This window comes from Diabrotica undecimpunctata, chromosome 4, assembly GCF_040954645.1.
Source record: "Diabrotica undecimpunctata isolate CICGRU chromosome 4, icDiaUnde3, whole genome shotgun sequence".
Lineage (NCBI taxonomy): Eukaryota > Metazoa > Arthropoda > Insecta > Coleoptera > Chrysomelidae > Diabrotica > Diabrotica undecimpunctata.
The window spans coordinates 59,443-73,436 of NC_092806.1; the positions used below are offsets into that span (position 1 = coordinate 59,443).

At 32.3% G+C, this 13,994-nt stretch overlaps 1 protein-coding gene across 1 annotated transcript in view; it reads right to left on the minus strand.

The window, feature by feature from the left end:
• LOC140438043 (uncharacterized) overlaps positions 1–13,994 on the minus strand; it is a 320,775-nt gene that overhangs the window by 14,969 nt on the left and 291,812 nt on the right. The window contains exons 9-14 of the mRNA XM_072527757.1: positions 10,219–10,275; positions 8,071–8,140; positions 5,346–5,694; positions 3,451–3,736; positions 1,091–1,274; positions 202–353 (exon numbers count right to left, since the gene is read on the minus strand). Coding sequence (XP_072383858.1) covers positions 202–353; positions 1,091–1,274; positions 3,451–3,736; positions 5,346–5,694; positions 8,071–8,140; positions 10,219–10,275 — 1,098 coding nt within the window. The remainder of the gene's footprint in view (positions 1–201; positions 354–1,090; positions 1,275–3,450; positions 3,737–5,345; positions 5,695–8,070; positions 8,141–10,218; positions 10,276–13,994) is intronic.

The window sequence follows — 13,994 nt, forward strand, 5'->3', positions numbered from 1 at the left end:
GCATCCCTGACTCCTGTTTCCCTGATACCAGCCTTCATTGTATGTGAGTTCAGTACGAAATTAAAAAACAGTATATTATATCTATTTTGATCTAGTTTATAAAAAAAACTGTAAATTCGATATTCTTTGTTTTTTGATAGTTATTTTTTAATATGGATATACATATTCTCACTCAAGAACGTAAAAACGGTTTTTGCTTACCTTAAATTTTAATGCCTCCGTATCGTACGGGCTTGGAGTATGATCCACCAAAGCTCTAGCTCGTCCCACAATCTGATCCGTTGGACTTGGATCCGGTTCTTCATTTGATATCGAACTATGGTTACTACCGGCTCGTACCAGTGCTTGCGTACCTAAAAACAGGGAAGTTTATTAGTAGATAATAAAGACAACTAATAAAAACTAACAAGAAATGAAAATATTTCAATAAGAAATAAATTTGGCTTTCAAAAGAAAGCAAGGGGTCAAACCTAGAATACGTGTAGTGTAAAGGTACACCTTAAGATGCACCTTATTGAAGCATCTTAGATGAGTTGCCAATTGCCGATGCATGTCTAATTCTTGTTAGAAGTTTCTTTCTAAGAAGTTCTAGACCGACGCCCTTTCCTCTCAGCTGGCCTGGTCTAAAATGTTCAATGAGAGTGGCTTCATTTTTTTGCTGACAATAATTTATGAATGAGCTATGCCAATCGATTTGCTCTTATATTTACAACCATATCCATTCATTTTGTACGGCTTTTATTGACTAACCAACTAGTTCTATATTTATTAGATAAAAACCTTTTGTGTAAATGCCCCAAAACCGTGCCTACATATGTGATGTATACAAGATTAAATAAAAACAGTTAAATTAATTTTGATGAAAGTCACAGAAAAGTAAAAAATCCCCGAATTTAAACAATCTACATTCGAAAATTCGAAAAATGATTTCTTTTAATTGCCTAATTATAATAGTTGGTTTTATCCAATATACTTATTTAATTTGGTGTAATTCAACCTTAAATTCTTAGGTATTTATAGAAATTAAAACATTTAAAAAATATATAACAAATTTAGAGTATATACATACAGCAAATAGCAAAATACTTACTTGATCCTGACCCACTAGGCAAGCTTTCCACCGAACTAGCTGAGCATTGGAAACTTTGATCAGGAATGCGTTGTTGGTCAACGTTGTCGTTTTTTAACCTAGAAATTTTCCTTTGGACGTCTTCTCGAAGCCCTCTTACTTTTCCTACTAAGCCGGATACGCCAGCAGATCGGCCGTCACTAGACTGCAATTAAAAACTTTTATGATTAACTAACTTACAAAAGTAATATTTAAAAAAAAAACTAGAAAGTGCAAAATTTCTAGTCTTTAATCATGAAATTTATATATAAGAATTAAATATTTTTATCTCAGATATAGAAACATATTAACTCGCTGCAGTAACATCAGCAGAGCGTGGATCAATGGTAACACTAATTGTTTCTATAAGTGCTGGAGGTCAATATATTCTATCAATGTTAATTTTTTTCTAGGAAAAATAGAAACGACCTCAGCTGGATCAATTTATAAAGTTCATCCTAGCGGTTGGATTCAACAGAACAGTTTTAGTCAATGGTTTCAGCATTTTCTTAAATTTATTAAACCAAGTAAAGAGTCGGCAGTTCTTTTCGTACTGGATGGGCATTACAGCCACACCCGCAATTAAGACACTATTAGGTTGGCTAGAGAAAATCATGTAGTTATCATTTCATTGCCACCTCACACAACTCAGAAGCTCACTCTAGCCCTTAGATAAAAAAATTATAGGCGCTTTTCAAATATATTATAGCAAAGAAATTCGTGTAAGGCTTGGGGGAAAATTAACGAGCTTTAATTCAGTATGATTTGGAAAAATTGCTTGGTAAAATGCAGTTAAACGCTTCAAGGTCACTGGAATTTGGCTCTTTAATAGAAACGTGTTTTCTGAAGTAGATTTAATTGCAGTAAAAGATAAAGCAGCAAAGAACTGTAGTCCCGCTTCATTAGAGAACTATAGTGAACCCAATGATGAACCACCAAAATCTGAAAAAAAAATTTAAACGATATCGAGTCTCAACCGGGAAGAAGGGAAGAAAAATATCTATTTAATTATTCAAGCGACTTTGTAGCCAAGATTGTTGAATTACCAAAATCGACAATAGACATGGTATCACCAAAATCGACAACCGTATAGTTGCAACCGGGATGCAGCAAAAATATTGATTCTCTTAGCTGTTCAAGAAAACACGTAGCAAAAACTGATAAAGTTATTTCTCTATTTCACATATCACTTTCAATAGCTATTAAAACGAGCCAACCGAGGAAGAAAGCCTGCTAAATCAAAACTTATAACTTCGTCACCGTACAAACAACAGTTGGAGATCTCATTGGAAAAAGCAGCTGCAAAAGCCACATAAAAAGAAAAAGCAAAAGGAAAGGTCTTTGCTACATAAATAAAAAGTCAGGAAAAAAAAAACAGAAAAAATTTATAACAAACATTACATTAGTAGAGATGCCTTTTTTTTAAACTGTGTAGTTTTTCTTATTTTACATTGAATTATCAGATGTAAATAACATCCTAAGTGTGTAATAAACATATAAAGTGTAAAATGGGACTAACCGAATACATATACATACTACAAATTTTCATTAAATTAAACAATTAAATTAGTTTCTGTATTGCAGTGTGTATGTAAAAAATACAAGTACTCCAAATAATTATAGATATGCAGATATTTCATTAGAGAAAGTAATAAAACGTGAACAAATTCATGAATATGTGCGTATTTTATTTTTGTTTTATATTTAATGGTAAAATATCATAAAATTATTGAAAATTTCATAGTGAGAATTTAATTAAACAAAATATTTTTGCATTATTTCAACGGGTCATATAGCAAGTATTTATAATTCAGTATTGTTAACAAGTAGCTATGCCCGTATACTATTAGAACATATTTTAAACAAAATAGTGCAGTATTCTTAGTATACTTAAAATTTTACAATTCAAAAAATTATAGTCGAGAGTCGACTTATTCACAGTCACTCACAGTTCTTGTGAATGAAGGTGAAATCGACTGCTTCGGATTCTACTGCATAATCTCACGGAATGCGACGATATTTTTGTCAGATCTTATGTTTGTTGATTGTTTAGTGAACCAGTGGACTCTACAGTGGAATTTACCCACCACACCATTTTAATAGTTCTCTCAGATTGAATAAATGAAGCCAATTGAACAGATACATCTTCAACAATAGAGTCGTTACGAACTTTGACAGTTTTATTTGACATTTATTTTAAAGCTGTATTATCAAACAAAATAAATAAAAGTGAATAAAAGTAAAAATAAATTAAACAGTAAGTTTAAATTCATGTTTTAATGTGTTCATCATGAATCGCCCGATTACGGTTATTGAAATATTATAATTTATTCAAAACTCACCACATGTACAGTTGCTATCTGCTGGCTACAATTACTAAAATCCTCCTGATCCTCGTAATCTGAACTTTGACTAGGCGACATTCCATCCTCGCTCCTAGAATACCCGCTAATTTTCCTAAAATGTCTTATTTTTCCTTCTAATTGCGTATAATACTGAGGAGAAATAATTTGACCTAATTCATGGTGTTCAGACCTACTAGTATCTACGGACAACGTCGACAGCCTCGAACTAACACTTTGCACGTCGGAGCCTGCGTAATCACCACTTTCGATATCCCTAGAAGACCTAAAAACATAAAGGGGGTAAATATTTTGGCGGTTTAGCTGTGCATTAAATAAAAACTAGAGAAAAACAATACCTGTTCAAATAAAAAAGTTGTAGTTAAAAAACGAATGCATGAGGCTTCTACACTTCTGCATTGAAAAAATATATTTATCACTAAAACAGGGCTTCGATACCATCCGAAATGCCTATATACGTGGATCTTTTTAAAATGCCGCCTTCTTTAGAAGATTTTTATGATCACTTGAACTCTTTACTTTTGCCCTTAAAAACTGGTTAAACAAGTCATTAACCACTCTCTGAGATTGAGCAGTCATGATATTCGTCGCCTTTCAACGCTACGCTTTCCTAAAATCTCCCTGGATTTTCCCTTTTGGTTAAGATTAAAAACTTAGTTTTATCCAAGTTCATATTCAGACCATAATGTAAACTTGCCGTATAAAAATTTTGAACCGTTCTCTGCAAGTTTTCAATATTTTCTGTCATTAACACGGTCTCATCTGCATACCTAAAATTATTGATAGTAATTCCGTTTACTATAACGCCAGCTGTTTCGTTGTTCAATAGGTTTTGCATGATAACTTCCGAACACAAGTTGAATGGTAATGCAGAGAGAATGTAACCTTGCTATACTTCTCGTTTAATTTTTATATTCTCCGATTTTATACTTCCCACTTCAATTTGTAGGCTTTCTGGTTTTTCTCCTGTAACTAGATACTCGGTTTTTTTTGTATATTAATTGTAAAGCCCAACTTGGTGTACTCTTCTTCCAGTTTTTTAAGCATATAGTCGATATCACTCTCGTATTCAGCACGAATGGCTTGGTCGTCAGCGAAGTGTATCATGTCCAATCTCTTCTCTTCGATTGGAATGCCCATGTTTGCAGCATTTTCTTCTCCACACTGAGAGCGCCTCATTCAGATATATTTTAAACAGTGTAGGTGGTACACAGCACCTTACCTTAGCAGTTTTAGACCCTTACTAATAGAAATTTCTCTCGTTAATTTGTTTAAAGTTTTAATGTTAACCGCCACATTTTTGTAAAGTAAAATGTTGTTAATATGTACTTTTGTTCACTCCGCTCCGGTGATAAGTCATGTCCTTTATAGAATAAGGTAAAAACATGGTAATTCCAGCCATACTTGTGGACTGTGTTTTAATAATTCGTTCGGTATACCTTACGGTCCGCATGCTTTTCGATTTTTTAGATTTCGTATTGCATCTTTGACTTCCTATACTGTTATTTCATCGTCTTTATCGTATTTCACTTCATATGTTGTTCGTGAATTGCATTCTTGTTTTAGTCAGAAGTTGTAAGTAATGTTCGATCCAAGATCTTTCTTTTACTAAATCTATTCTACTCACTTCTTTTCTGTTCTCAGGTTTTTTTTACCGTTTTTCATGCTTCTCTTGATCTAGATGACCCCATATATTTCTTGAACTCTTCGCATTTACTTTTCCAGAGTGTTCCCCATAACGCTCTCCTTAGCTTCAAATCATAACGCTATTAATGTAATGATTGAGGCAGATGTAAAGGACTTAAAAATACAACAGTTACTAAGTTTTGAGAAAAAACCTAAAATACTAAGTAAAATACAAAAAATTTGTATACCTTAAAGGAATTATTGCCGGTGGATATCCAGCTTGCGAAGGAAGAATCAATCCTCTTCGGGGCGCAATTCCCAATCCAGCTTGCGATTCCCTAGGCAGTGAAATATCGCCCGCGCTTCTCAATGATATTACTCCTTCTCCTCTGGAATCTTGTCGAGTATTTAGCGTGAAGCACACCCTTCCGTTTTGTATGGTGGCAGATGGTCCTTCACTACAACCCATGAGAAAGTCTTCAGGGTCCGATTCGTATGGTGGTTCGTCGTACCAATGGGCGGGACGGTTAAGAGGGTCTGCGTAATGCGGGACTGGGGCTAGCATGCGTACCTCTTCGTCGTACATGTACGTATCATCTGAAATATATACAATTTAAATGTAACACTAAGAAAAAGGGAATTATGACATAATATTAAATATAATGTGATACCTAAATAAACCAGTATTCTTTATATTACTGTACACTTAATGTTCTACAATAATCCTATTTTCTATAAAAACTGGTAATAATGAAAACACTTTGTATATTTTTCAATACCATTCCACTGGTGACTCTACCTCGTAAAGTAGAGTAGTACTACCCGTAGAGTAACAAAAGGAAGCCGACATAGAAAAAAAAGAACACGAACGAAAGATGAGAATTGACACAGACGACTTAGATGTGTTAGATAACCGACAACACAAGACGTCCCAGAAAAAGACACCTAGACTATTTAAGGTTACGCCATTTTTAGTCATTGAAAAGAGGATATTCGTTAGCCCTACAATGTAATTAAAACATCTTCACTTCATTGCTGAGTAATGCTGATAAACTTCAGACCTTTTTTATGCCTACATAGCACTGAAATTTTGCTAAGAAAATTTTGAAAAAAAAATGTTTATTAATTAGTTCTTTTCGTGTAGAATGAACCGCTTTATCAGAAATAACTCTTGAAACCAATGATTTTAAATGTCAGTTACGCGCGCGAAATCAATTTTTTAAATAAAATTTGCATCAAATCGACGATAAAAATTCGATATCTTCTGATGAGAGTGTCCTATCGACAAAAATCAAATCGCGTTTTAAACATAAAGAGGGCAGATTCCCAAAGACACTATCAACTAATGTTTGTAATAAACATATCGCAAATTATTGATGACTTCAACATCCATAATTATTCATTCTTGTTTTTCAGAAACTGCATTGCTGAAAATTCTTTCGTAGTAAATGTTAATAATCAGGGGCGACAAGAGGCATCCCTGCCATAGTCCATTTTTAATATTAAGAGCCTGTGATTCCAAATGCTACTAAAACTGACGTTATTTGATTCCAATACAAATTTGTAATTATGCAAACGTTTCTGCCATTCAAGCTAATGTATCTTAGAACATCAATCATTATAGAGTGTTTAACACGATCAAATGCCTTTTGGAAGACAATAAAATACCAGTACATGTCTACAGATATATCACGACATCTTTAAGCAAATATATTAATCTCAAATAATGCTTCTCTCGTTCCAAACCCGTTAAGGAAACCAAACTGTGTGTCACCTAGGTATTCCTCGCATTTGTTATAGATACGACCATGTATTACCTTTAAAAAAATTTTTAATACATTACTTAACAAACTGATGGTTCTATAATCAACACAGGTTTTTGCTATTGTCTTACTAGGTAGAGCAATAAACAATGAATTGGCCAACCATTTAGTCCGCTGGTATAAATCGTATTGCAAAACAAAGTTATAGACTCTAAAACATTGCTAGTATGTATAAGCTTGTATATTTCACTTGCAATTTCATTAAGATCTCTCGCTTTGCCATTTTTTGATGATCGCATGGCTTGATTTGCCGCAGAGTGTGTTATTAGGGGTCCGTCGCAGTTAGTAATATTCGAAGGTGAACTAATCCTATCGTCTTCTAATAGGTTCGTAATGAAATTTTCCCATTCATTAATTGTATCTTAAACTTCAAATATTACTTTACCATGTTCATCATGTAGCAGTGCAGTTTGTCTCTTATTAAATGACGACTCAAAGACAATAAAAGTAACTTAATAATTAATTTTTTTCTGAAGAGCTTAACGATATTCACTTTGCTTAGAATAAAAAGTGACTTAACCTAAAAAAAGTTCTAATGTCGGTTATTAATAAATAAATACCGTATAGAAAACATATTCCAATATTCAACAATTAGCGTATAATACAAAATGTGCTTCGATTGCTAAATACATAAAGAGAAATATACAATTACAAAAGCATCATGAATAAATCAAGCGACAGTTTAAAACTATTTCCATCATTATTAGTGGAAAAAACATTAGAGCCAAGAAATAATGATCGGGATATAAATAATTTTCTACCTGAATGAGCTTTAAATATTCAAATGAAATGCGAGTAGTTTAAAATAGAGCAATCTAATATAACAATAAATTTTATTACGTTACGAACAATTATTAATGCCATGGTAGATAATTTTAAAATAACTCATAGATTTTTAAATTCATTTCCTTAATGTTGATCTTTATGTCGAATTGACCAAAAAAGAGCTAACTTTAAATCCCTGGTGTATTACGCGCTTTCCAAATTAGTAATAGTAAAAATTTCGGTGCTGTTTCACCTTAATGTTCAAATTCTTAATATTCACCTTATAGTTTTACCAACACTTTAATGATTTGCTTAATAAAATAACTTTTTACTCCAAATTCACGGTAAAACAACTAAAGTAAATATTTATGTATACATTGCCTACCTCCAGATAATGGTCCTCTAATGCCCTCTTTTCCAAGCTGTAGCAAACCCTGTTTGATGTCCCTCAATATCTGAAAAAAAAAAAATTTTACCTTTATATAAAATAAATAACAAAATTACTGCGACATATATAAAAAGTGACAAAATACTCTTAAGAAGGTAAGGTTTACAGCTAATAACATGCATTTGTAAAATAGAGAGTCCAAATGGTTCAACAAAAAAATAATTTACCCAATGTACAAAATATGAGACATCTTTCGCTACAATATTTATATTGGTAGACTACAAAACTTTGAGCAATATCCACAGCTTTTGACAAATAAGTCGGATGTAATAGAAATAAAATCAAGCTATGTTAACAAATTCTACTATCATGTCCACAAAGGCTTAGTACCTTGTAATCAACTGTAAAAGAACGATTTAGAAATGAAAAAGTCATAGAGAAAATCAGGCAAGTTCTCCTTTAATATAGTCCCTGGAGTAACGATGTCACTAAAAGACAGAAGCAAGGCTTAAAGTACACACCAAAAATTTAGTGGTAAATTACCAACATCGATTTAATAAAGAAATGTCAACCGTAGAATAACTATAATGAACAAGTCACTAACAAAATATTGCTATGCGCATAGTTGTAGATTTCAAAAGGGCTTTTCACTAAGTTAAAACGAGACTAATTTGACAAGAAGAAAAACTGAACTACTTACAATTTGAAGATAGTGTAGCTTCAGAATATTTTAGAGAATATATTTGTTATTATCACATTATTTTAGGGTTACCAGTTTGCTATCAGATATTTTTATGGAACATCTAGAGATAAAGATTTGAAAACATCCCGTATTCAAACAGTTTTTATATTGGTGGAGATACGTAGACGATGTACTGGTATGTTTTACAGGAACTAACAGACAACTTGACCAATGTTTATCGTATATCAATTTACTCCATAGTCATATTGAATTCACAATAAAAACAGAACAAAATTAATTTATTAATTTTTTAGATTTAAAATTCATCAGACTTAAAAATAAACATGAGTTCTCCGTATTTCATAAACCTACCCATACTGACACGACTATACACAATTCATCATCCCATCCCACACAACATAAACTGGCAGCCTATCGTAGCATTTTACATAGATTAATAGAAATTCCGATGTCAAAATACAAATTTGAGACATAATTAAATATCATTAAGCAAATAGCAGTAAAGAATGGGTACGACAAAAAAACAATTAATGAAATTTTAAATCGAAAACTACACAAGAAAGCCCTGAAATTAGTACCACCACCAGATAAAAAAACCAGTACCTTCTGCTCGATTACATATACAGGCAAAATAACAACAAAAATAGCTAAACACATAAAGAAGAAATGAATAACACCAGCTTTTAGAACAAACAACAACTTAGGCAAATATATTAAAAACAACAAGAGCCAAAATAAAAAGAACTTACACAGTGGTGTATACAAACTTAAATGTGGCAACTGCCCAAAAACTTACATCGTTCAAACTGGTAAAACATTTAACAAACGTATAAAAGGGCTTTCGATAATAGGAAAAAATATTTTACATATACACTTCACCTTCTAGATCATAATCATTCTTTAAATAACGAATTTCAAATACTTCACATCCTAAATAAAGGCCTTAAGCTATCTTTATTAGAGTATATGAAAATTAACAAATTAAAAAACACAGACATAATTCTGAATGACCAACTAGAGACAACAGTTTTTCTCTACTTAATCTATTTCGTTAAAGACTATAAATTGTAAACAGATCCAAAAATAGATCACTTGAGAAATGACAGTTTCGGCACTCTGCCGAAACAACTGTAGTGATAAGATGTTATAATAAATTTTGTGGAGGTTTTGAAAACAAAGGTTTTCAGTGTTTTATTGTTATATAAAATGAATTTCCATCAAGTAACGGTCGAATCCATCACTTATTTAATATAATTTAACTGTCTAGACGCCTGAAACCTGGATCTTAATGGTAACAACATTACATAATATAAACATACCACAAAAATTGATTTAAAAAATATTTCCCCTAATAACTTATAGATCCGTATATATTTAATAGACGAGTTTACAATATTTGTGTGATCTTTTTTAAAGACTACTTAATTTATCGAAAACTTTACCTCCTCGTGTTCTTTCGTAAACTTTTCCCGCTTTTTCATAGCCTCCTGCAGCTTGAGCTGAAACAAAGAAAACTTGAAGTTATAATCGGAAAAATAAAGCAAACTTTTTATTATCTGTTTTGAAAAGGACCCTAACACACTGAGAAAAATTATAATTAGTATTTATAAATTTGTCCTGTTAAAGAAATAAAAGAATGTTATAAAAAGGTCGAAATAGTTTGAATGTGGCAAAGTGAATGGTTCTTTTTAAAGTTTACGAAAACTCAATTAGACTTACAAAGTTTTAAAGACATTTGTTTCTTCTTTTATTTTCAGGTGAGATGTTAGTTCAGGATTAGGTATCTAAGATGTATACCATCGTAATACAGCCATATACATACAGGATCGCACAAGTCTCTATGCTCGAAGGGGTGCATCAGTATTAAAATATTTTCAGATTTTGACAAACGTCCCACTGGTTATCGTAAAATAAGTCTTTCTAAGCTTTTTCTTTTTCTAGTGCTATTTTATGCTTTATATTTAGCTGTAGTCGATGAATAAATACTTCTAATTTTTTTTCTCATATCCCATCCTACCTCAGGCATTACTTTGAGATTCCAATTTTTCTTTTACCCATTTTTCCATACATTTCTGTTTTTGACCATCGTTTTTAATTACCTAATAGTTTTCTCTTTTTTTATTTGCCCTGATTCTAGTTTTGCCTTTTTATTCTTCTTTAACTGACAACTCCACGACGAAGATTGGAAATCATCATGGCTATTCTTACCTTCGAGGCAGCTGCTCTGAACAATTGCCTTGAGCTGCAACCAAACCACTCTCTGAAGTTGTTCAACCATGAAATGTGTCTTCTTCCTACCGTCTACTTTACCTTGAATTATGAGTCTCAAGATGTTGTATCTTTCACCTCTCATCACATGTCCGAGATATTGCAATTTCCTTTCTTTTATTGTATTTTCCATTTCCATTATGAGGCGAAATAGGTAGTATTTGGATCCTATAATTATATGGTCGAAATATTTTGTTTTTACTCTCTTTATTACGTTTGTGAGCAAGCGTTTTGAATTGATTATTTTCATCACTTTATTCGGTGTCATTCAAATATCGTATTTTATTGTCAATCGATTCTTGTAAATAAGGATATTTCTATTTTATTCTATTTTAAAACAAATTTTGGCTAATCCATAAAATTGTGTGTAAGATTGCGTTATTCTAATCTATTAAATTTCCAAATTCTGTTCAAATTGCCAAGTTATGGTTACCATACTAGACCTGTGCCAACAGAAAAAGCTTTCTAGAGCGATTATCCTTAGATACATATATAAAGGATCTGATTTTCTAGAGTATACTGATTTACATAGATAATAACCTTTATAAATAATTATTTTCTTCTTCTCTTCTAAAGAAAAACTACTCAGATTGCCCTGTAAGCCAAGAAAGATATCACCGTAGTTTTTTAACCTCTTACACCATTTTGTAGGCCGAATGTCTCTCGAGCGTAACATTATTGGATTGGCTATAATATTTCCTAGAGCGAAATAGCACCAACAAATCACCGTCGAAACCCATACGACTGACTAGTCGAGTGTAGCATATCTCGAAGAAGCAGAAAACAATCGGGGCTCGTTATCGGAATCACCTCATCAACGTTGATCACCTCAAGCGGCCATATTTACACTCGGCGGTCATCTTTCAGACGGTCACTTAAAATTCCCCAGACGGTAGTATTCTATCTCGGCCCTAGAACCGTAAAGTTTATCAGGGCCGACGTTAGTGCAGCTAACCAGCCGGCGAGCCAGCCACCGTCGGTCTTTCCAACACGCAACGATGTTTGCTTATCCAGTTTGCTTTCTCCCATGTGGAAACCTTCTATGGAAGCTGGAAAAAGGGACGCGTTTATAAAATCTCTGGGTTACGACCAATCTTAAATTAAGAAATAAATTGAAACCCAACATAACTAATACAGAAACGGTTTCCACGGACGGCAGATGATTGCAGACAAAGTAATAAGAAAATTAAACATATAAGAGCAAAAAAAGGCTGGTTTATAGATTAACAACAACTATGGTTTTACGAAGACAAAACTACACACATGTTACATGTGTATACTTCCACCTATTAAATTTATTTATTATGTACTGAAAAAAGGTGACTGTGAGAGCTGATTAGAAACTCTGGATTAATATTATTATTTACGAAAGTATTCAAATCAAATCGGCAAAATTGAATTGTAATATATTGCAAAATTGAATTGTAAAAAATATAAGAAGAAGAAAATCGTCAAAAAAATTTATAGTAAAACATGGGTCTTGGACTTTAATATGACATTTATTTGATAATGTACGTAGATATTATCTAAAATACTACCTCGAAAATAGAGTTAATCCAAATAATGTGGTTAAAATCTAATTCATCACTTAGAAAATAATTAGATTGTAAATTGAAAAAATATATACTATTATTGCAAACGTTAATTATATTTAATATTTAATTAGGTATTTTAATTTTCTGCGGTTTATCTCTGCAATAGGATTATTTTATTGAATTAGAATTATTCAATTCGTTCACTGCTTCGATGACGTCGTTTTCTATAAGAAATGGTCGTAGGATTTATGGTTGAGTAATTGCTGATCTAATTGCTAATCATTGCTGATTTTAAATAATAATAATATTAATTTTTTTTTCACTTTCGATCAACTTTATCTTGAAGGAAATTTAATTGTAAAACTTTTTTAAATTTAAAAAATTTTTCTAAAATGCATAGCTCCCGAGATATAGCAACAAAAAGAAGAAAAAATTGAATTTTTCTAGTTTTTTTTTTATAAATTGTTTCAGCCCGCCGTTGAAGTATTCGCATATTGAATTTATCATTTCTAATAATATTTCGAAGCGATTAAAACACAAAATAGAAACATATACGATTTGCCCAACCCTAAACACATACCAAAAGATACAGCCTGGTCTACGATGCAAAAGACGTTGTTTTTTTTTAATATTCATATTGTGTGAGACAATTACGTACAGTTTTAGATTTAGCAAAACTTCTGGTGTGTTTAAATGAGTTTGAAAATTTCTGAAAGCTCCTTTTTAATAAAGGAACTCAATGTGAGACCATCGTTTGCATAGGCGTCAATCATTGTCTACTTATGAAGTGAGGAAGCTTTACTTAGATCTTTGGTTGATATGTTTAATTACCTTAACTATTGTAGTTTTTTTCAGCATATGTTTCAAGACAGTGTTTACATATACGGTAATCAGATTTTTTCTTTCTGGTCAAGATTATTGATAGCAATTGTCTTAACCCTCCAATAATTAACGCCGTTGATATTTTTAACCGAAAAAGGAGAAACAGTCCTGCCCGATTCGGGATCTAGACTTGCGATTCTTTCACCGCTTCCCCCTGCGCCGTTGCAGCCGCCTAAATCAAAATGTCACTAAGATTCGGCGAAGGCGATGGGATTTTTCGGTTTTTATTACTTTACTCTGCTGGGTTTTTACGACGCCGGTAGGGATACTCATAGAGACCTCAGTTTAGAAACTACGCATTCCTTTTTATTTCTGTTATATTTCCGGATTTATTTTATATCAACTCTTTGGAAATTGCAATTTGATGCTGTACCTTCGATCGAGATTGGTTAGTTTGTGTGTCTAAACTTTCCTGATGACTAATCGTCGAGAATGGCTTCGCGGCTTTGGAATTTCGATTTTGCGATTTAGTAACGATTTAGAACATCACAATTGTCACAATAACATTATAAACGTTTCCTCTGTCGAATATA